The sequence below is a fragment of the Panthera pardus genome, unplaced genomic scaffold (assembly GCF_024362965.1).
Source record: "Panthera pardus isolate Hobbes unplaced genomic scaffold, ASM2436296v1 HiC_scaffold_20, whole genome shotgun sequence".
In the NCBI taxonomy this organism is placed as follows: domain Eukaryota; kingdom Metazoa; phylum Chordata; class Mammalia; order Carnivora; family Felidae; genus Panthera; species Panthera pardus.
This window is the reverse complement of record NW_026526766.1, coordinates 6,090,710-6,115,081: the sequence shown is the minus strand read 5'-3', so window position 1 is coordinate 6,115,081 and position 24,372 is coordinate 6,090,710. Positions and strand designations below refer to the sequence as shown.

The window sequence follows — 24,372 nt, the reverse complement described above, 5'->3', positions numbered from 1 at the left end:
CTGCCAGGCTCTGCCTTAGTCCCTCTTCTCACTGCTGTGCCCTGGAAACTTTCCCAAGGGAGTAAGCTGGGGCAATTACAGGACTCCTATCAGTTTTTCATCTCTCAGGGATCCCTGGCCTTCATTGCTTCATGTTGGTGTTTCAAAAACCATTCTTCTGTTTTGTCCAGGTTTTTGTTTTGTTTTCAGATGAGAGCATAAATTGGCTTCAGTTTAAACCATCCTGGTTGGAAGCAGAAGACTTTTTTTTTTTTTTAATTAGTGCTCTGTTATAAAAGTATAGTAGTAAGTATGTATTAGGGATAATTTTTGATGACTTCATGTCAAAAGAGTCGTCACCGATTTTTGAGTGTGTGTGATTGATATATATAGCTGTTTTTAATCATTTCCCATTTAAATAGATTCATGTATCTGAATGTATAGAGTCTGAAAGATTATACAGAAATGTTAGGTAATTATTCTTTGTGGTAGGATTTGGGTGATTAATTATATGTATTTGAACATGTATAATTAATCTAAAAACAGTAAACAATGTTTACAAACCAGTGTAAAGAATTGAAAAGTGCTACTCTGTTAGTTCAGCCTTATTTGAACCCTAACATGACAGATGTCGGGATAGAAGATACATCTCTAAAATCATCAAATCCTTATCTCTTAATTATCATCGATATCTTTGTGATGCATCATTGGAGCTAGATGCATGAATCTGTCCTATTCTTCATGATAAAAATGGTATGTCCTAAGGAGGAATTGCACAATGACTTGAATTCTGAAGCATGTGGTGAATTCATGTCCAAGAGAGGCATTGGATAGTAGAGGAAGGTATTGGGATTGCTTCCTGCAGGTGAAGCATTAGTTGCATCTAACAGTTGATTTGTATCATGATGCAGTTGGATTTAAAATATAAAATTACTTTTATTTATGTCATGCAGTCATAAAATAATTTTTAAAATATTTCTAATTGTAAGTAGCAAGGGGAAATTTCCCAAATGCCCAACAAAGCAATGACAGACAAAGCAAAATACCAACAAGCAATTAATAATGGTGATGGCATCAACCACACTGCCACCTCCAGATTTCACACTCTTCTCTTAAACTGTGGAATTATCTGAGGTTGTTTGCAGAGCTTTTTAAATCTCCATTTACAGTTTGCAATTGAAAAAAGAAGATGATACTTCTCTGACTGAATGTTCATACTGACTGAATTTTTGATGCATTGTTAATATCCTTTGCAATTGTTTCCAGTTCTTTTAAGTGGTGTTATTAGAGACAAGTCTGTTCCATTCTCCTCTTAAGTAGTGACTTCTTTCTTTTATCCTCTTGATAGCCTTTATTCTTATGTATCGGTGACCCTTATTCCTGGGTATACTAAAGAAAGAGACTTGAGGACTTGCCATTCAAGTTGCCTACAAAAATTGTTTGGCCTCTGTAATGACAACCACAGAATCCAGTAGTGTGCCTTGGAGAAAGAAGAAAAAAAAAAAAAAGATATGGGATGATACCAGGAAAGAGAACTCCGAGTTTCTTTATTTTGTCTTTTCATTTTCTTAGAAAAAATTAGTTCGCGCACCGTGTGTGTGTGTGTGTGAGAGAGAGAGAGAGAGAGAGAGAGAGACAGAGACAGAGAGAAAGAAACGTGTGCGTGTGTGAGAGTGAAAGAGAATGTGTATCCGTACTGTAAGTAGATATTGGGACTGCTGCCTATAGATTAAGCAGTTGTAGTATGCTCATTGGCAGTATTTTGAAGGTGGGAAGAGAAAGGCCATCATAATACTGCATAATAACAGATTGGGTATAGTTTACAATGAAGATGCTACTTTTTAAGGATGATCATTTATTACCAGAACTTTTTAGATTGTTCAAAGGCAGAACTTGTTCAAAGGAAGACTGTTAAAGAAAAGGTCAGTGAGATCTGGAACTATATAGCATTTAATATACATGCGAAGCTATAGATACTCAGTAAGATTGATACAGAATACTAGAAGAGTAAATCAAGCCATTTATAATTTCATCTAGTATATCACATGTATAAAATTTTCTAAATGCTGTTGCAAATGATGCTATATTTTCCCTGGCATTATAGTCTCCTAAGCACTTGTTAAAATTCCAAGTATATTATTAGCATTTGATATTCTGAAATGTTGAACTTCTGACCTTGAGTGACTGATACTCCAGACAGCATTTGCATGTTATTCATCTCAGTGCTAGACCCAAATTATTTTACTTTTCTAGCCCATATAAGGTAGTAGTAGAGCTTACAACTTTTAAAGAATTACTGATCTGTGTGGGGGTTATGATGTCTGATGTAGTTTGATTTGAATCTGTTTTCCTTTGATCCCATATTCTGCACATTTGAAGAATGTAAAATTGCCCATGAGGAACTAGGATGATCTCAGCCTCTTTTCTTTTGTGTCCCAATATATTGAAGTCTAGAGTTTTGGTATATATTATGAAATAGGAAAGTTCATAGCTTAAAAATAAAACAGAACACATTGCTGAAGAAATTGTTTTTCCTCTGGTGTTCCTTTAAGTGAAGAACAGAAGCAAGTACTGGAAAAAAATTTGAAAACTTGGATAATTTTTTTTTTTCAGTTTTCTTTGTTCTACTTTGGGTAAAAGCCCACCTGCTTCTAAAATGATAAAGAGTTCAATATTGGGGCGCCTGGGTGGTTGAGTCAGTTAAGCATCCAACTTCAGCTCAGGTCAAGATCTCACCATTCGTGAGTTCGAGCCTCGCATTGGGCTCTGTGCTAATGGCTCAGAGCCTGGAGCCTGCTTCGGATTCTGTGTCTCCCTCTCTCTCTGCTCCTCCCCCACTCATGCTGTGTCTCTCTCTCGCTGTCTCTCCTTCAAAGATAAATAAAAATATATAAAAAAAAAAAAAAAAGTTCAGTATTAGCATGTAGTAGTTGGGTCCAAGCAGTTGCCACTTTTCTCAGGCCTGAAAATGTTTGGTTAGAAACGGTATATTTGTACACTTAAGTGTGTAGTGGTTGGTTGAGCTTCACAATTCACAGATGTGTGCCATAATCAGACAATGTTTTAATACAATTTATATTTTAATACCGTTTTCTTAACTTAGAAAAATTAACTGATCTTCAAATTTGGAAACTGAAGATTTGCTCTGTTTTTCTTCTGTGTCTTGGTATATTTTATAGCAAATCAGAAGCCAGTCGATTGATTTTGAAATAGGTAAATATGTCATTTTGAAGTTATGTTGTGTAAACTTTGAGTTGAGTGAAGGATTTTCTACTGTTATTTGGTGACATTGTTGCTTTAAAAATTAGAAAAATTAGTTGCCATGTTGCTGAGTTCAAAAAGGTCTGTATATTTTGCAAAATAATCATCTGCTATTGAATAGTATAATTTAATTTTAGAGTATTAATGTCTGCAACATAGTATGAACTGTTGATTTCAGTGACATCTATGAAATATTAAAATATAAAAACTCTTCATGGGTTACGTTAAACAAGATGGTTGTTTTAATTGGATAGTTAGACTATAGCTCTTCAGAAGAGGGTTCCCAAGAGTGAAGTGTTTTCAAAGTAAGAATATATAAAAATGAAATATAAGGTTTTAGTCATAGCCTTACCCTTTAATTCATGGCAAATAAAATTTATCTTTCAGACTGCATATGGCTACATCTTGTTTTTTCATATTACATCTACAAGAGGGGACAAGTACCTTTATGAACCAGTGTATCCCAAGTAAGTTTGTTGTCTTTCATTCTTTTAACAATTGACTTGCATACTTTATATTCATAAAAAACATCCCAGTTTTGCATTGTCTGAAGTGAATAAAATAAAGCCAAGTCAGTATTTTAAAAATAGTATGTCAAAAATTGCCAGGTCTCCTCTAACTATCATTACTTGAATAAAGAATTCTGTAACTAAGTAATTAGTTACTTGGAAATCTTGGGTGAATGTACTGTATCTCTTCTTGGACATTCAGGATCACTACTAATATAGTCTAGCATTCTCCAGGCCTTGTTAGGGGGGAGCTAAAACATCAGGAGGGAAAGAAATGAAATGTCAATATAAGTTACTGACACTTAACTCCTGTAGTGTTTTATACCTGCAGAGAAAAAAAGTGTACCCCAAGCAGGGGTTACCTCTTGGTTAGAACTTGATCTTTAAGCCATGTTGTTGTGTATGTTTTGCATTTTTTTCCTTAAAATTTTTGCTTTACTTTTGAAATAAAAGAACATTTTATTGAAAGAACTTTTGAAATAAAAGAACATCCTAATTTTAAAGCAAAAGATCAAACCATTAAAGCTGGATGAATATATAAGTGAATACTTACCACACTTCTAGATGGTAGGAGATGGCCAGAATTTATTAGGTATATAAGAAATTAGACAGAAAATACATTTTAATATATGAAAGTTTAAATTTCTCAAAATTAACAGGAAAAAAAGAACAGCGTTAAAAGTAACAAACTGGAGGAAGTTTTTTCAGTAAATAGGGCCGAGGCTTTCTATCTTTATATTTTCATAAAATATTATAGTTTATGTAATTTTATGTATAAAATGTATCTTATATTTTAAGGAGACAAATTGCTAAGAAACCCAAAGATTTCAAAAGATAAATAGGTAAAAGTAATAAGAGGAAATATAACTAACAAACACAAAAGAAACTTGTGTTAATTAGTAGCTCAAACTAAATACTACTAACTCAAAACATTAAAAACAAATCTTTTAGAAACATACAGTTTTCATATGTAAAGATAGTTTTTGGTTTTTTAAAAATTACTGCTCTGCCAGTAGAGGAATAGTAAAATGTGTTCTTAGAAGCTTCTGATAGTAGATCTACACAAAAAGTGTGATAATAGAGAGTTTTGGTGTGGAAGTTAACTGTGGTACATTCTTCTCAAATAATATATAATCATGAAATGTAATATTTCAAAACATTTATAAACTTGGGAACCTGATCATATTACGCTGAGTAGAGAAACGAGTCACATAAAATTATACATGTAATGTGACTGCAACTTTGCAAAACAAAACAAAAATTATCTTAAAAAAAGCTAGAGCAATATATGTGTATAGTAATTGCTCCTAAATGGTAGAACTTTAGTGAGTTTTCAGCTTCTTTCAGCTTTTGAATTTTCCAAGAGTTTTGATTTACGTACAGTATATTCATTATGGTTTAAAAGTGTCAATGTATTTGAAAAATGTATAAACAAGGCAAAATTTTATTTAAAAAATTGTGTTATGAAAGTTGGTCAATACTGGTTAAAATTCTTGAGAATACACTTTGGGAGAGGGAAATGTAGGCCATGTAGAATGTAACTCAGATCCCTTTAGCATAGATTTTAAGGAACTATCTATGTTTCTGATTCCATAAGCCATCTATTTTTGTACTATAGTATTAGTTGAGGTGTAAGTTGACTTTTGGAAATCTTTTGTAAAGTACAGAAATTCTTTAAATGATGGAATTTAATTTGATTTTTTCAATAAAAAATTTTAATGCAAAAACTCTTTTGGTATATAAATTGTACTCCTGTTTAACGTGTTATGGATATTTTGATAGGATGTATTTAGAAATTTTAAATGCAGTTTTATGGGTAATATAAAACTTACTTTTTCATTCTAAGTGATAATTCTGTGAGCCTTTTGAAGAACTGTTGTAATTAGTGTCTTTAATTTCATTTACTTGTGCATTTTGAACTAGCGCATTTAAACCCATTTTCTTGCTTGATGTAGACATGCTCCTATAATTACTTGATTTATACTAGTATAGATGGGCAGGGTAGGGAGATAACATCTGTCGACACAATGAAAAATACCATTTCCATTATTTCAAGTCACTACCACGATTTCATATGTTTACAGTGATTTGGAATAGTGTTTTGAGACTCCCTTTTGGTGTTGCAGAGAATTTAAAAAGAGTTGCTTACCTTCTGATTTTAAGACTGTAGAGGACGCCCCTTAACTGAGTAGTAGTTCTGATAGTGCGTGAACTTTGCTGCATTTGACAGTATATAGGCTAGAGGACTAAAGAAAATACATTGTGTGTTTTAAAAGTGTGGGCTTTCTTCCACTGTCTTGACGATCATGGGTTTCACTCTGTGGCTCGGGAAAGCGTGTCCTGCCCTAGTGGCATGAGGAGTGCATTGCCTTCGTCAAAGGGCGAGGTGTTGGCGTCCTGTAGACCTGGCATTGGGCGTCCACTCCTTCTCTTTTCAGCTGTGCAGCTTCTGTCAAATTACATAATACCTCCCAAACTGGAGTTTCCTCATCTGTACAGTGAGACAACCGTAGTGATTATTTCAGAGGATTACATGAGATCATGTGTATTAAGTGCTCACGTAACTGCCTAGTTTGTGGGAAAATTAATAAAGGACAGCTGCTGCTGTTAATACTATTTTTAAATACTTTTTCCTTCACCAAATTTTTACTGTGTTTCTAATATTTTAAGTGATTCTGTCCGAATAAATATATAAAAAGTGATTTAATGTGTAAATCATATTTTATATGTATATGTTAAGTGATTTTTAGTTTTTTAATATTTGACTTGATAATGTACTTGTTTCCCAGTTTAACTTCTAGTAATTGCTATCTAAAATCCAACAAAATATCTTATAGGGAAACAGTTTTGCAGAGCAAATTAGAATCTCCTTGTATATTTTACTGCCAGGCTACTGTACCCTGGTTAGTTTCTTAGATTTCCTGTAGAACCTATTTATAAAATGGGAATAAGAATATTTGTTTCTTCAGTTTGTTTGGAGGAATATAGGAGTTCATGTTTTTAAAACTTGAAAAGTGATTCATACATGGATTTGAGGAGAGTTTAAAAAAAATGTTTAGTTTTGACAGTGTATCATCATCGCCATCTGTGCCATTGTAAGCTCTGTCAAGACAGTATTCGAAGCACTTTTTCTAACTAATTTAATCCTTGTAACAACCCTGTTGAGGTAGTTAGGTACAGTTACCGCAGCACAGAGAGGCTAAGTAACTGACCAGTCGATAGTCACCAGTAAGTGGCATGGCCATGATTCAGACGTAAGTGTTTAGCTTATAGGGTATTACTCTTTTTTTTTTTTTTTTTTTTTAGTTTATTTATTGACACTGTTGGGGGAGGGCAGAGATAAACCCAAGCAGGCTCTGCACTGTCAGTGTGGAGCCCAACACGGGGCTAGAATCCACAAATGCATGAGATTATGACCTGAGCCAAAAATGAAGTCAGATGCTGGACCGACTGAGCCACCCAGGTGCCCCAATTGTGTATAACTCTTAACGACCAATACTTTACTGCCTCAACCTTATTTATGCCCATCTAGTCATCTGTTAGTTTGGGGTTTATTTGAGGAGTAGGGAGTCAAAAATAGGACAAAGGATCTGGAGTGGTTTATATGTAATAGTTCTTAAGAATAGAGGCAGTGTAATTGAGGCCAGTAGTTGTATTCTGTTCGGTTATGGAAACACTGTTATCCCTTGTTTCTCTTCTGTAAATTTTATGAGTTCATCACATGAGTTTTTCTAGAGTATCTCCGCTTCTCTGTATTGTGTGACAGCATCTTGACCTTAGACTGCATGTCTTTTTCCATTATGCTCCAACTGAGAACAGGTCAGATATCCCCATCATCTTTTGTAGTTTCCACCTAGTGTGTCCAGCATCCTTCCTGTCGATGTTGGGAGTCCCACTTTCAACAGTGGTGGCATCCTTATCAAATGACTCTTTATCCTCAGAGGTCATTTATTTCTTTGATTAATAAGTTTCACCTCTTATATCTTTTGTGCCTTTGTACATTTCATTCTGTATTAAAATGTCCTTTCATGTGAGCTATACAGACCAGTGGATGGACTTGTCCACTAAAGGTCATCTTGGCTTTTTCTTTCATGTCTTGGAACTGGCACTGAAAGTAATGGAAGAAACTGTGCCAGGGAGAAATCAGAAATAACTTGTGTTTCACTGGAGTCAGTGTGTTCACTTGTTTATGTTTAAATATGAGTTTAGTAGATCTTAAAACTGTGAATCATATTTAATTTTATCATAATGAAAATCATTTAAATATGTCATCATAATGTATACTTTGTTGAGAGTAGAGATTTTTTTCTTTTATTCTTTCTACTCTGTCAACCTTTTTTGTCAGAGACCAGCCTTCCTGAGGACAAAGTTTTATTTAAAAAAAATATATATATATATTCTAAAATTCAGTAAATTTAATTATATTTTTTTTAAATTTTTTTTTTTTTAACATTTATTTATTTTTGAGACAGAGAGAGACAGAGCATGAACGGGGGAGGGTCAGAGAGAGGGAGACACAGAATCTGAAACAGGCTCCAGGCTCGGAGCTGTCAGCACAGAGCCCGATGCGGGGCTCAAACCCACGGACCGCGAGATCATGACCTGAGCCAAAGTCGGCCGCTTAACCGACTGAGCCACCCAGGCGCCCCAGTAAATTTAATTATATTAAAGATATACAGATTATCTTCACCGGAAAAAACCTCCAAAACAACTATTAAAACTCAACCTCTCGTTTCCTTTTCCTCACCCCCAACATAGTTTATCAGATTTTATACTTTTTACCAGCTGACTTAAAGAAGTAGTGTCAGGTGGGAAGCAAGTAGGGAATAGCTCTTTAAAGTTCTCATTTTCTTTCTTTTAAAAAAAATTTTTTTTAAGTATTTTTGAGAGCGTGAGCGGGGGAGGGGCAGAGAGAGAGAGGGAGACACAGAATTCGAAGGGGGCTCCAGGCTCCAAGCTGTCAGCACAGAGACCCATGTGGGGCTCGAACTCATGAACTCTGAGCTCAGGACCTGAGCCAAAGTCGGATGCTTAACTGACCGAGCCATCCAGGTGCCCCGAGGTTCGCATTTTCTAATTTAAACATGACCTGCTCTTTCAAAAATCCTGTAACATTTAAGGGACAGAAATTTTACTGAAATTACATCACATTTAGAAGAGAAAAGGTCTGGATTACAGATGTGAAAGTTTCCCCCAACATTTTACTAATAAAATTTTAGTGTTTTCTGGAAAATAAACTTTATCTGCTTTTTTCCCTTAAGGTTTTATAGAATTAGAGTATTCTTTCTAACAGTGTACCTTGTTCTAAATTAATTTTATAAACTTGAAAAGTATGTTAGTTATCCTAATATTTTTTATTCCCTTTGATCTTCTCAAAATATTACATGTGTCATTTGATTTCAGTATGTATATATTCTGTAAATGTACATATGTATTGAACTTTATATATTTTATGTGTTAGCTTACATCATAACTGCATGAACACTTATAACATTGATGGCGATGTAACTGTATAAATTCTGGGCACTGAAAACTACTCCCCTGTTGGCCACACCTACCTTTAGTCCACTGAAATCCCAATTCCTATGTAATGTCTGTTCATTCGCTATTTTCTTGGTGCGCCTCCCTGACTATGTGTTTTACTTATCAAAACTGGATCACCTCGTTTAGAAGCTCAAGTCAAACATAATATCATATAAAGCTTTTCTCTCAACTCTCCTGTCCTCCCTCATACCCAAGAAATAGCTGATCCCTCATGTACAGTCCCATCATGCTTAAAAAAAAACAACAACAAAAAACAATGAAAAGTGAAATTGTGAACCTTGTTTGCTTCTTTTTAGTTTCCATTCCCAGTTTACCCTGCAGTTATAGCTTTATATCTCCCGAGTAAATAAATACCTGGGAGTAGAATTGCTGGGTCGTATCACATGTCTGTTGATTTTAGATCAGATGATGGAAACTGTGCAACATTATCGAGTGTCTGAGTTTTCTTTTCCTTAAGGAATGTTGAGATTTTGTGTTTTGAGTGGCTGTTAAATTGTAGATCGCCTTGAACTTTTTGAAGTCTGTTTGTATGATTTTAGGGTGGGTTCAACCTTTACTGTAGGCTAGCTGAGCCCTTCTGAGCTCTCTATTGAATGATCTGGTCCTAAACAAGGTGTATTCTCCCTGGGTGGTCAGAACTGGAATGTCTCCCAGCCCTGTATGAACTTTACAGCTTAAAACCCTGCCAGTTATTCTTTGGCGGGCATTGTGGGGTCTCACCATATATGTACACACAGCTTAGTATTCATGCAGACTCCAGGGGAACCTGGAAGGTTTCTAGAGCTCTTTCTCTGTATCTTCTGCCTCTGATACTCCTCCACAAATGGTCACTTATAGTTTCCTGAACTTTAATCTTTTTTTCCTCAACGTACTGAGAGTGCCAAACTATGTTTGGGTTCTCCCGTCCTACATGGTAGTCTGAAAAGTGACTTCTATCAGAAAACTTTGTTTTTCTTCAGTCAGGATCACAGTCCTGTGCTGCCCATTCACAAGTGTCTGACTATAGTTGTTGCGTAAATTTTGGCCAGGGTTTTGTTGTTTCTGGAGGGTTACTTTGGTACTAGTTACTCTATTGGTATAATAATAAACTGGCCGCCTGTGTGCCCATCAGTCAGCTTGAACAGTTTTCCATCTTTTTTCACTGGAGTGTGTTTTAGCATATCCAAGATAATCATTATTTCACCCAGAAATAATTTCATTGTTGATACTCTAGTAAACAATTGTGTTGACTACAAATGATCAAATACGAGGCATGGAGTTTGAGGAAAGAAACCTTTCTGGGCCTTTCTGTAACTAATTGGAGAACCAAAGCCTCTTGGTGCCAGAATTCACCACCTAGAATTGCCAGAAGTCCCTAGATTAAGCGTAGCACATTCCAGAATCATTTTAAGATTCAAAAAATCTGAGTTGCTAAGGAAGTAGGTCTTACAAGTTCTCATCATAAATTGATGGTTGTTAACTAATGTTGTGGTAATCATTTTATAATATATATATATATCTATCAAATCATGTTTTATCGCTTAATATCATAGTGTTCTATGCCAGTTATACCTTACTAAAATCAGAGGAAAAAAGATTTGAAAATCTGGAATGAGATCTTCATTATCATTATCAAACATTTATTATATGCCTCCTATTTGTATAGGGTGCTAAGCAGGGATAAGCTAGCTGCTCATGAAGAGAGAACTGTTTAAAGGTAATGTTGATAAAAAGCAGATGCCAAGTGAACGAATGATTCCCCAAAGTGGTACTAGCAGCTAGGGGAATGTGCTAGGTTGTCAGGGGAAGTTTTGCTTGCAGGACTCGAGCTATACTTGTGAGGAAAGCCCAGACTTAGGTTAGTTACCTTGACAGGAGAAATAGTGCATGATCAGCTGTACTCCTGAAGTTCCTGTCCATCCTGTCCACCTCCCAGATCCATTCGGTTATCTACTACATTAGTATTTTCTTCAGCTGGCCTTGAATGTATTTGAGATGTCCTACACAGCAGAGGCTGTTGCAATAAATGCCTGCTGAATTTAATTGTGTGGTGGCAGTTTTCTGTGTCACCTTGTTTAGCCCTCCAAAGCACAGTTGACATAAATTAGAGGCAATTTTTTTTCTTTTACGACATCCTTTGTAATTTTTATGACCTATTTCTGAGTACTGTAGTTTGAGTTTTGATTTTTGTCAGTTTGATGGGAATCTGCTTCCTCAAGGCTGTGGGAAGTTTGATTAATAGTTGACCTACCCTATGGAAGTTTTATTGCCCCGTGGGGGCTGCTTGTTGACAAGAATGCCTTACATTCATTAGAATGGAGAGCTGAGAAACTGTACTTTTAATTAATGAAAAATATGTTAGTAAAACAAAACTCTGGAATGGGCTTGATTTCATTTTTCCTACTTTTTTTAATGATACTGGACTTGATGTTACTACTTGAGGTAAAGATACAGCAGTTTGGAGATGTAGAGAAGAGAATCCATTTTAAATTAGAGATACCTGGGTTGTATCTAGTCTCTCCTTTTCACAGTCACTTTGGAAAAGCTGCTTTTCAAGTCCCTTTTTATGCTTTTGTGTGTATAAAATGAGAAAAACAAGTGAGCGTGTTCTTAATAAGTTGCGGTTGTTATTGTTATCTAGGCTTCTGAATTATTAAACATAATCTGCCTCTACTGGATATTATGTCCAGAGAAGTAGTATGTCCATATTTAGTTCACTAAATATGTGGATTCTCTTGTAATCTGTTTTATTTCTCCAAATCCAGTAGTAATGTCCCCACCTTAACTTCTGATTTTAGTAATAAGTCATCTTTTTTTCTTAGTTTTTTCAACTTTATTAGTTTCTGAAGAACTGATTTGCTTTCATTGATTTTTTTTTCTCTGTTCTCTATTTTGCTCATATCCAGTCTTTATTATCTCCTTCTTTCTGTTGGTTTTGAGTTTAGTTTGCTCCTTTTTCTAGTTTCTTAAGGTGTAAAATTAGGTTATAGATTTGAGATCTTTCTTCCTATTCAGTGTAAGCATTTTAGCTGTAAATCTTCCTATAGGCACTGCATTTACTTTATCCCATGATGTTGTGTCTTCATTTTCATCAGTCTCAAAGTATTTTCTAATTTCCCTTTGGGTTTTCTCTGACCTGTTGGTTAAGCGATGTTTAATTTCCACATTTGTGAATTTTCTAGTTTGCCTTTTATGATTGACGTCTACTTTTACTAAATTGTAGTGAGAATAAGATACTTTGTATGATTTCAGTCTTTTGAAATTCACTGAGATATTTTTCTGTCCAGATAGATGTTCTGTCCTGGAGAATGTTCCTGTGCATTTGAGAAAGAACATGTATTGTGCTGCTGCTGGGTGGAGTGTTCGTATTTATTTTAGGTCTAAATGGTGTATAGTGTTTAGATTCTTTCCTTCCCTTCTGAACTTCTGTCTGGTTCTCTCGATGACGGAAGTAGGATATTGAAATTCCCAGCTGTTATGATAGAATTGTTTCTCCCTTCAGTTTGGCCAGTATTTGCTTCATATATTTGTGGTGTATCTGTTTGTAATTGTGGTACTCTTCTGGCTGAATTGACCCTTTTATTACATGTACAGATCTTCCTTGACCTAAATGGGATTTTACCCCAGTAAATCCATTGCAAATTGAAAATATTAAGTTGGAAATGCATTTAGTTTACCAAACATCAAAGTTTAGCTCATCCTACCTTAAATGTGCTCAGAACACTTACATTAGCCTACAGTTGGGCAAAATCATGTAACAGCATATTTTATAATAAAGTGTTGAATAGCTCATGTAATTTATCGAATACTGTACTGAAAGTGAAAAGCAGAATGGTTGTACAGGTACAGGATTTTTTTTTAAAGTTTATTTATTTTGAGAGAGAGAGAGCACAAGTGGAAAGGAACAGAGAGAGAGGGAAGGAGAGAATCCCAAGCAGGCTGCTTACTCAGGCAGGAATTGATCTCACAACTGCAAGATTATGACCTGAGCCAAAATCCAGAGTCTGTTGCTTAACTGACTGAGCCACCCAGGTTCTCCAGGTACAGAATTTTTGTAAGTGTATCAGTTGTTTACCCTTGGGATCTCCTGGCTGATTGGGAGCTGTACTTCCTGCCTCTGTCCAACATCACAAGATTATCATACTGTATCTCTAGCCTGGAGAAAGATCAGATTTGAAGTAAGGTTTCTACTGAATGCGTAGCACTTTCACATCATTGTAAAGTTGGAAAAACGTAAGTCAAGTCATTTTAAGTTGAGGATTGTCTGTAATGTCCTTTGTCTTCTTCTTAACACCTTGCTGTGTTTAATTGCTGGTTGTATGGAAGGTCTCTTTCCATCCTTTCAGGGTCTTTGGATCTAAAGTAAGTCTCCTATAGAAAACTTTGAAATGGAATCATATTCTTAAAAAATCCATTCTGACAGTGTTTGCCTTTGATTGGAGTGTTTAATTGAGTGATATTTAAAGTGATTACTGATAAAGAAGGACTTCTGCCATTTTGCTGTTAGTTTTCTGTGTGGCATATCTTTTTGTCCCTCAGTTCTTCCATTAACACCTTCTTTTGTGTTTGGTTTTTTGTGATGTACCATTCTGATTCCTTTCTCATTTCATTTTCTGTATGTTATTTTCTTAGTGGTTGCCTTGAGGAGTACATTTAACATCTTATACTCACAACAACCTGAATGCATTAAAAAACAATTGAGCTTCAATAGTATATAAAAAGTATGTTCCTGTACATATCTGTCCCTCCCTTTTTATGTTCTTATTGTGACACATTACATCTTCATACATTGAATGCCCAACACATAGCTTTATAATTACTATTTTAGGCATTAGTCTTTTAAATCACATAGGTAAAAAGGTGGATTTTTGAACCAAAACTAAAGCACTGCTGGCTTTATATTTACTTGTGTAGCTACCTTTATCATTTTTCTTTTATTTCTTTGTAAGACTGGATTATTCTCTATTGTCTTTCTGTTTCTTCACAAAGGACTCCTTTTAGGGGTTCTGGTAGTTAAGGTCTACTTGCAACAAATTCTCTCAACTTTCATTGGTTTGGAAATCTCTTAATTTCTCCTTTATTTTTGAAGGATAATTTTTCTGGGTATAGAATTCTTGGTTGACATTTTTTCTTTCGGCACTTGAGATATGTCGTCCCACTGCCTCTGGCCTCCATGGTTTTTGATGAGAAATTGGCTGCTAATCTTACTGAGGATCCCTTGTTGTATATGATGTGTCACTTTTCCTGCAGCTCTCAAGACTCTTTGTCTTTCGGTAGTTTGAATATAATGTATCATGGTATGAATCTTTTAAAATTCTATTTGGAATTTTCTGACCTTAAGTGGATGGTTAGATTTATGTCTTTATCAGATTAGGGACATTTTCAACCATTATTTGTTATTTTTTCTGCTTCCTTCTCTTGCCTTGCCTTTGGGACTCTCACTGTACATGTTGTTATGCATGGTAGTGTTCCACAAGTCTCTTAAACTGTGCTCCTTTTTCTTTGCTCTTTTTTCTTTCTCCTTCTCAGACTATACATTTAATAAAGTCACATATGAACAATGATCATAGACTATTAATTTGCTGAGTTTTAGTGGACCGCAGTCTATTAGTTATTTGATGTAGTATACTCTATGCATTGACATAGGCCATGTCCCTGTGGTAGAGGATAAAATAGCATTGCGTACCAATTTTGGCACTTAAAGTGTCTGCCTAGAAGTGCACGAGTAACTCCCCCTTGTGGTTTACAGGCCAGAGTCAATCACATGGCCATACCTATTTTAAGTGCCCGGGAATGAAGAATAGAATATTTCCCAGTAGCTTGAATGCCAACCAGGAATGTGTACAATGCAGTGGTACCTGTCTCTGACAAGCCTCTATTACTAAGCAGAGATGACAATTCTCAGTATGCTTTTATTATCTCCTTTTAAAAAAGGCTACGATAAAGCTGTCTGAAAAGACGTTTCTGCTGCCACTGTCCCAAGTCCTTCCTTGTGTCCTTTTCTTTTTTAATTTTTTTACCGTTTATTTATTTTTGAGAGAGAGGCAGAGTGCAAATAGGGGAGGGGCAGAGAGAGAGGGAGACACAGAATCCGAAGCAGGCTCCAAGCTGTCAGCACAGAGCCTCACGTGGGACTCGAACCCACAAACCACAAGATCATGACCTGAGCCGAAATCAGACGCTTAACTGATTGAGCCACCAGACGCCCCATTCCTTGTGTACTCTTACTGACAGCCTCCTAATTAATCTACAGATTCTACTCCCTCTCCCCACTCCATCCGCAGTCCATTCTTGAGCATCCATTCTCATATTTTTTCTGCAAAGGTTTTTGTTAGTCTCCTTAATTCTCTAGTAGTTGTCAGTGTCCTAGGATCTGGAATTGAAGCCACAGGCTCACTCCTTTACTTACCAGCTCTGTGACCATGAGCAAAAGCTTTAGTTCCTTTTCTGGAAAAAGGGGAAAAATGATGCCTGTCTCAAAGGATTATTAACATGTGGCATTTGAGATAATGTGTGCAGAACATTTTGTACACTCATGCATAGTAAATGCTCAATTTATTGCTATTTTTCCTGACATTCAGTGCTCTATATCATCTAGTGGTATTGTTCCAGCTTCATCTTCTATGATTCCCTTCCAGAAGTCTGATACTGTACACTGAAATTATTGTTGAACTACAAGTAATAGTATTTTTATCAGAAATGTAGTTTTTTTATTAATATAATTTTTAACACTTTTTACTTAATTTTGAAGAACATATAGAAACTTCTGTGTGAAATATATCTCTAATTTTATAATGGGAGTCATTGAGGACTCAGGATTTACTTAAATTTGCTTTAAAGTTCTTATAATACTTCAGCTCTCTAATAAATGAGAGTATTTGCATAAAGGAAAATAGAGGGCTTCCAGTTTGAAGATGGTAGTAAGGTTTTTTTCAACCTTTCTTTTGCAAGTAACCAACAAAATAACAAGTTGAAGTGCAGTTTTTATCTTTAATGACAGTTAGAGGCATCTTTAACCCTTGAGCTAACGATTGGATGAGAAAGAATAAATGACTAAGGAAGAATGTGAAACCCAAGAGCCTAAGGTTAGTTAATAATACTGATAAGAAGCAGCTTGTTTGAGTCCCATAAATACAGAGAACAAACTAATGGTTACCAAATGGGGGTGGTGTTGAGGGGATAGGCAAAATGGGGGAAGGGGAGTGGCGGGAACAGGCTTCCAGTTATGGAATGAATAAGTCACGGAGATAAAACTTAGAGCCTGGGAATATAGTAAGTGGCATTGTGATAGCATCGTATGGTGACAGATGGTAGTCACACTTGGGGTGTGCATGGCGTAATACATAGACCTACTGAATCACTCTTGTACACCTGAAACTAATGAAACATTGTGTATCAACTAAACTTCAATCTAAAAAAAAATAGAAGAAAAAAGAAAAAGAAAACCAACTTGTTTGATCTTCAAAACCGTGGAAAGACCCAGGAATTAGATGTAGTAGTACCATAGAATATAGGAGTGAACCAGGGGCCATAAACAGGGGGGTTGTTTTAAAAAATTGAATCAGGAGTGAGGAATTTTATGTTTCCGCATCACAAGTGACAGGAAGTATATTGTCTGATAAGCCAGAGGGATTCCAGACACAGAGTAGGGCAAGGGTGAGCTGCTAAACTAAAGATGGGGATTAAACGAAAGTTGTCACACTGAACGTTAGGATGGTGAGCCTTTGTCCCCTGCTTGGCTCTAGACTTCGAGCTTCTATGCTTGACACCCCAGGCGGCATTGAGGGATCCTTCCTGGGAAAATTAAATCACTCCAGAAAGATGACCGAAAAGGCCCTGATATTTGAAGATCTCAACAAAAATGCCAGCTGGCCTCTACCAGTTGAAAAGCCCAACTTGAACACACAGAGCTTGTAATCAGAGCTGGTAATTTTTCTTGTTAACCTGTTGAACACATAATGGACACACCTAGGAATTGTTAGGCATCTTAGAGCTTCCAGTGTAAAAGAGAGAGACACAACAGAAAAAAGGAAACTAAAAGGAAATAGACAATAGGGAACAAAAACGCTTTGAGGAAATGAAAATTCGCAACCTCAGACAGGTGTAATCTAATTAAAAGAAGAAAACTGGTGTGCAAGAAAAAAGGGGAGGTGGGTGACAGTGTTTCTGGGATGAAATCTCAAAAGCAGAAATTTCAAATTCAATGAAGCTTTGGAAGAAACGGTTGAGGAGCTCTCCAGGTGAGAGGGGAAGAAAGGAGAATTAGAGGTTCATATGAGGTCCAGTATCTAATCTTGTAGGAGCTCCAGAAAGAGAAGACAGAAGTGGGGAATCTTATTAGTATGTTAAGGAAACAAAACATGTAAATTTCCCAGACCTAACCTAAAGACTGTTTGTTAGTAGCTTGTTTGGTGCAAACAATGATAAGTCCACATACTTGTTAAAAAAGTACACTGTTCTCAGATTTTATAACTCCCTGGAAATCAAAGGAAGGACACTCCTAAGAACTTCCTGATGGGGAAAAACAGATCAAAAATAGTCTTTGAACAAGAATGTCATTGAACTTGACAACCACACATTAGAGTCTAAAAAACATTGGCAGAAAGCCTTTAAAATGCTGAAAGAAATAAATCCATTTGAGCTCTTGTTAAGGAATTTGTCAGTATAACAGTCTAATGGTAAACTCTGAACCCATCTCCCACATTCACAAGTTATCATTATCTCTCAGGTTATCATACTTATGTATGCTTTGAGTATTTTCGAGCATATTTCAGATACTGTGTCATTTCAACCTCAAATAGTTTTATCAGCAACAAGTAGACATTTTAAAGAAACAACGCTGTAATACTATTATATCTAACAAAATTAGTAATTTATTAATATCAGTCTCCATTTTAATGCAGAGCTATCTTTTTAGGAATTTGTTCAAACCAGGATCTATTGCATTTGGTGGATATGTGTTAAGTTTGTACTTTTTACCTGCCTACTGGTGTATGCACTTACTAATTTTGTTCCCTGCATCTGTTATTTTGATAGGGATCACAAAATTGTGATTAAAAAAATTTTTTTAATGTTTATTTATGTTTGAGAGAGATAGTGCACAAGCGTGGGAGCGACAGAGAGAGAGGGAGACACTGAATCTGAAGCAGGCTCCAGGCTCTGAGCTGTCAGCACAGAGCCCGGTGTGGGGCTAGAATCATGACCCATGAGATCATGACCTGAGCTGAAGTCGGACACTTAACCAACTGAGCCACCCAGACACCCCCAAAATTGTGATTTTTAAAAAACTCTACCATTTGTGCTGCATTCTGTAGCTGTCATTACATAAAGAAAAACTTTATTTCATTATCTATTTGATGTTTACCCTGAAGTATAGTCTACAAGAAGAAAGAATAGATGGTTGATTCTTTCCCTTTTCTTATAGTAACCAGTTGTGTCCTAAGAACTTCCAGACACAACCAACTAATGAGTGCTTTTCGTCTTGTTGTAAATGCAGGGGTTTTTACATTTTTGAGTTTTAACCAATTGCAGTCATTCTTTTTGATCAGATTGTCACATCGTTAGTCTGTCAGAGAGCCCGTAAAAATGGTGTTATTTAAATGGCATCCTTGCTTGTCAGATCCAAGGCTCGTCTTAGCAATTCTTTGCCCCTGTCTTGGAGTAAGTCAACTCTCCAAAGACCTTTGACTTCTTTCTGTGCAAAATAATATTTTGAAGACTGACTTGATGCTGATTGTTATTGGTTATACTTGCTTTTAGGACTTTTTAGTGCACAGAGATAAAAAGTAAATTTTAGAAAGAGGAAAAGATACTGTGAGTTAATACTGATATTGTTAATTCAAATTAAAGATTAAGATAAAAGTTAAAAGTTTTTAAAAGCTTTAAAATTTTTTAAAGTTTTAAAAGTTACAGTTTCACTTCTCTAGTTTTATGTTTGTATATTTTCTCTTATTGATAATCTTGGTTCCTAATAATGTAAACATAATCACTTACTTGATTTATCCTTTTGTGTACAGAGTGACTCCAAAATAATAACCACTATTATTATAACAGTATTATTACTGAATACAATTTGATTTTTGTCCGTAGGAAGTTTCCCATTAAGGATGCACAAACTACTGTGTTTCAAAGTTACTTGAAATAATTCTTATTTGTGCTGCTAGCTTGATGTACAGTTAGGTTCATTTCTTTTCTGTTTTTAGAGATTGGTTATTGCCAATTTTAATTTTAATTTGGTTTATTACATAAAATATTTTCATGTCCCAAAGTTTAAAAAAATGTGGCATTCTTTACCCTGTTGTATTCTGTCTTCCCCCGTAGATAACCATTTTCATTTTAGTTTTGGCTCTTCTTTCATTTTTAAATTTAGCACATGTGTATGAACATTTGTTATTTCCTTCCCTGTCGTATGAATGTAGCAGATTATATACATTGTTGTGCACCTTGATTTTTCTCACTTAACAACAGACCCCGGAGATCGTTCCAAGGAGTCTAGAGAGTTCTTCCACCTTTCCTTTTTTTTGGGGGGTGGGGGGGGTGGGGGGCTGCATAATATTTTATTCTTGTGATACATATTTTGATTGTAACAGTCTTGTGATGTAATAAATTGCTTTGCATGTGCGTCATCTTGTGTTGCGATATGCAGCCTAAAAATTTCTACCCAAATACCCATTCAAGTGTCACAGACATATTGGACTTGAGAATTGCTCGGTTCCTCCACATAACACCTTTCCAGGAACCCACAAGAATATGTAACCCCAGCAAGAGGAATAAAAAAATAAAGGCTCATAGGAAAGAAGCAAAGAAGTCATCAGGATGATGACAAAGGAAATTATCAGGATAATACTTTGCAATAGACTTAGTCACTAGGGCATTGGGCACCAGGAGAGATGTGGGGCAGGGGGAGGAAATAATAGTTTATTGTGACAGGTTTGACCACATAGAAGACTATATTGAGAGTTGTTTTTGTCAAAGCTGTTAAGGAGTCTGAGAAAACTTAGGTATAAGTTTAAAGAAGACCAAGTAAATGAAAGTATGCAGTAAAGTTCACTTCAGGAAAATTAACAAGCTATTTAAGTTAATACTTACATAGAACTGAATACTTCTTGACCCAGAAGTAAAGATTATTTAATCATCGTAATGAAAACATTTTTGTGTACTTAGGAGGATGGGGAAAAATGGAGAATAAGCATGGGAAGTTAGTAGATAATGTCTAAATAATGATGCTGAAGCAGCATGAATGTATTGTGGGAAAACATCCAGGTAATTAGAAGAAGGTAATAGCTAAAAACTGAAGCTGGTTGTGTCCTCACAAAAAAACAAAAACAAAAAAAACCTGTTTTTTCCCCTTTGTCATAAGCTTTCTAGCACTATTGGTTTATTTTTTTTTTTTTCAACGTTTTTTATTTATTTTTGGGACAGAGAGAGACAGAGCATGAACGGGGGAGGGTCAGAGAGAGAGGGAGACACAGAATCGGAAACAGGCTCCAGGCTTCGAGCCATCAGCCCAGAGCCTGACGCGGGGCTCGAACTCACGGACCGCGAGATCGTGACCTGGCTGAAGTCGGACGCTTAACCGACTGCGCCACCCAGGCGCCCCGCACTATTGGTTTAAATGGTGTGTATGTAGTACTTTGAAAAATAACTTTAAAACTAGACATATGTGGAGAATGTCTCAGGAGATGCATTAGTGTGTGTGTGTGTGTGTGTGTGTGTGTGTGTGTGTGTGTGTGTGTGTGAGTGTGAGATTAGCAGTCCATATAGGAGTTCTGTAAACTAATAACTCATGGTGTCTTTCTTAGTAGCTGTCACAGCAAGCATGTTAATTAAATCTGAACCTGTGTGGTGTAACATTAACCAGTTTAGCCATTCAGACGTACACAAGGAGTCAGATATTCCAGGTCATGGCAGTCACAGACCAGGGTAAAGTACCTCCAAGCTTCTATATGGAAAATAACTTAAAACCAGAAAGCAGAAAAAGTATCAATTTTTACCAAGCCAGGAACCTTAAAAGCTGTTGAATGTTAGACTGTTTACACATAATTTTAATAGTGTAGGTGACTGAAGGGGGAGAAATGGCAGGCTCATTGTTGCCAAGGGTAAGTGATAGCTGGTAGCAAGAGAAGAGACAGCTATTAAATCCCAGCACAGGAATTGAGAAAGAATGGTCCCATGCATGCAGAGATAAAGATCCCAGAACTATCGTGGGTTCCTTTTGAGGGGTCGTGTGTGGCGGCTCAATTATGTTGCCATTGATCTAGTCACCTCTCGTGTAGCAGGGAGCTACCAGGTGTAGCCATTTTGCCATTTATTACCAAGTTTTATGGGAAACATTTCCTGTCGCATCCCTGAATTGACCTTAATTCTGATACATGACCCAAAGGACAGAGGAACGAGGATGTTGTGTGGCATAAGGTAAGATGAGGTGAGGATTTGGATCCCTTTGGACATGCAGTAGGTAGAAACGTTGTGTATCCCCCAAAGTCGCCCACCTCGGAAAGGGCCATCAGTCATTTAAAAATGTCTATTGGTTCTCTTGAGAATTTGCTTTGTTTTTTTCCTTTAGATTCTTTGCTCTTCTCCCCAACACTAGTTACATTGGTTAAACCCCTTTGTCTAACTGCTTACTCTGCTACAATGGAATTGAAGTCCATTTTTCATTTGAGAACTTCAGGGATTAATGCCTGATTTGTAAGTTTGATTGTGTTTACTCTGATTGGGTATAGATGAGTCACAGAGTGGAGGAGAATTCATATCTTTCTCTTTAATCCTGTATATTTGTATTTTTTTTAGAGGAAGTCCACAAATGAAGGGGACACCCCATTTTAAGGAAGAACAGTGTGCTCCAGCATTAAATTTAGAAATGAAGAAAATACTGGATTTGCAAGCACCCATCATGAGGTATAGTACCTTGGTTAAATTTAGCATTTTGTGATGACAGTATACAATGTAGTTGATTAATCACATGATCAGTAAGAAAGTTTATTTCATTTTTTTCACTGAGAATAATTTTTTTTTTTAGCTCTAAATGCTTGATTAACCCCTAGATGGTACATTATTATACTTCAGTTATTTATTAAATATATAAAGCCCATAAATTGAGTATACCAACTATAATTTTTTTCAGAAATTTATCTTTTTTGGTAAGATCTAGAATTGTTTGAATGATACAGCATAGTTACTTGATACTGATAAAAATCACAGAAGTTGAGGAAAAGAGAAAGTGGCTTTGTTTCTAATACCTTCTCTTAAGTTTTTGGAAAATATTTATGTACTTGGAAGAAAGTTAAGCTTTCTGATCTAAGTATGAATAAAGGTTTTGTGTTAAGGCCAGGATTACCAAAATACAAAAAATTATTTTATATCCATTGGCAGAAAATATAAGTGTATGTGTAATTTGGCCTTATTTCCTTAATTCATATTTGACATTCTAGTTGTCTGATGTGTGGGTCTTGTTAAAAGTACATTTTTTAACATAAAGTTTTCACTATAACGGTATTTTTTGTTTCTTTTTTAACAAAGAGTTCTTTTTAACTGAATTCAGAGTTAAAACTGGCCTTCAAGAACCTTTTGCTGTTATTGTGCCCAGACGTATACAATTATGAAATTATAACGGTGATATTCCAGCCTTCTTTGCATCAAAATGGCCAGTAGTCCTTATCTCTAATAAGATTTGCTTTAAAAAATGATAAGAAATATTAGCGAAAGAAGTATTGTAATTCAAAATTCATTTTGTTAGGAGTCATTAAAATCTTCTTGTCAAAATGTCTGCAAATAATTTCTTATGAAAATAAATATTGATAAATTAGATTATATAAAAGTTAAAAAAAACTGGGGGGAAAAATCCACCATAAGTATGATCAGAGGAAAACATAAACAATGAAAACAAGGAAATATACTTCCAGTGAATACCACAAAGTCCAATTTTTACAGTATGTGAAGACTTCTTATAGCACGAAAAAGACAGTAGAACAAATGGACACAGAATATAAACAATTTCTTTTTGTTGTCTACATTTCAGTTAATATATTACATAATCTCCTTTAGGAGAGTAAATAAGTGACTTACACATGTGAACAGTTAGGTAAAATACTGTTTGGGGGGGAGATCAGGGATATGAACTTTATACATTGGTGGTGGGAGTGTAAATTTATACAGTATTTATGGAAATTAAGCAATGTCTATCAAAGTTACATAAGCTCATGGTCTTTGTGCAGCATGTCTGTTGTTAGGAATTACTCATACAAATATAGTAATTCAGATGACATGCTTACAGGGTTTTTCATTGTTTATAATAGCAAAAGATCAAAAACCACCTAAATGTCAATCAGTAGGGAGCTGGTTAAAAAGCTTTTCTTACCTTCTGCACAGTGGGGACAGTATGCATCTGTAGAAACAATGAGGGCACTCTTTACTGAAGAAACTTCCCAAATGTGTTGTTGGGTGAAAAAAGCAAGGTGTACTCTATAATAATGCTAATATTTGTTTTTAACGTTTATTTATTGTTGAGAGACAGAGAGCGTGAGTGGAGGAGGGGCAGGGAGAGAGGGAGACACAGAATCCCGAGCAGGTTCCAGGCTCCCAGCTGTCAGCACAGAGCTCAAAGCAGGGCTCGAACTCACAAAGCACGAGATCATGACCTGAGCCAAACAAAGTCTGATGCTTAACCGACTGAGCCACCCAGGCACCTCAATATTTGTTTTTAAAAGGGAGCTGGTAGTGTTAAAATATGTATTGTTCTTGAAAAATGTATAAGAAACAGTATGAGAACTGACCGGCTAGGCCACAGGTTTGGGAAAAAGATTTTTTACTGTGTAGTCTCATTAAATATTGAATTATATGGATGGTGATATATGAATATATTGAACTATCTAAATGTACTACAATGTTTTTCAATTCTTCTGAGTCACAGTTCTAATAAAAGGCTATTTTCACCATTAGTTTTGTTAGAATACAGTACAGATACTGGTATACATTAAAAAAATAAAATTGAATGCAAGCGGCTGGCTATTGTGTTGCCGTGCTTAGTCCATCTTTTTATGTATTTTCTTCAGAGAAAAAGAATGTTGTTTTATTCTTGTTATTTGCATCAGTGTGATCC

General features: G+C 35.8%; 1 protein-coding gene across 3 annotated transcripts in view; it reads left to right on the top strand.

Moving 5' to 3' along the window:
* The window catches only part of RIC1 (RIC1 homolog, RAB6A GEF complex partner 1), a 142,201-nt gene that overhangs the window by 66,188 nt on the left and 51,641 nt on the right, over positions 1 to 24,372 (top strand). For all 3 annotated transcript variants that reach the window (XR_002084198.2, XM_019463738.2, XM_019463737.2), the window contains exons 3-4: positions 3,628 to 3,707; positions 22,065 to 22,172. Coding sequence is in view for 2 of the 3 variants with exons in the window: in XM_019463738.2 (XP_019319283.2) it covers positions 3,628 to 3,707; positions 22,065 to 22,172 (188 nt within the window). In the remaining variant the exon portion in view is untranslated. The remainder of the gene's footprint in view (positions 1 to 3,627; positions 3,708 to 22,064; positions 22,173 to 24,372) is intronic.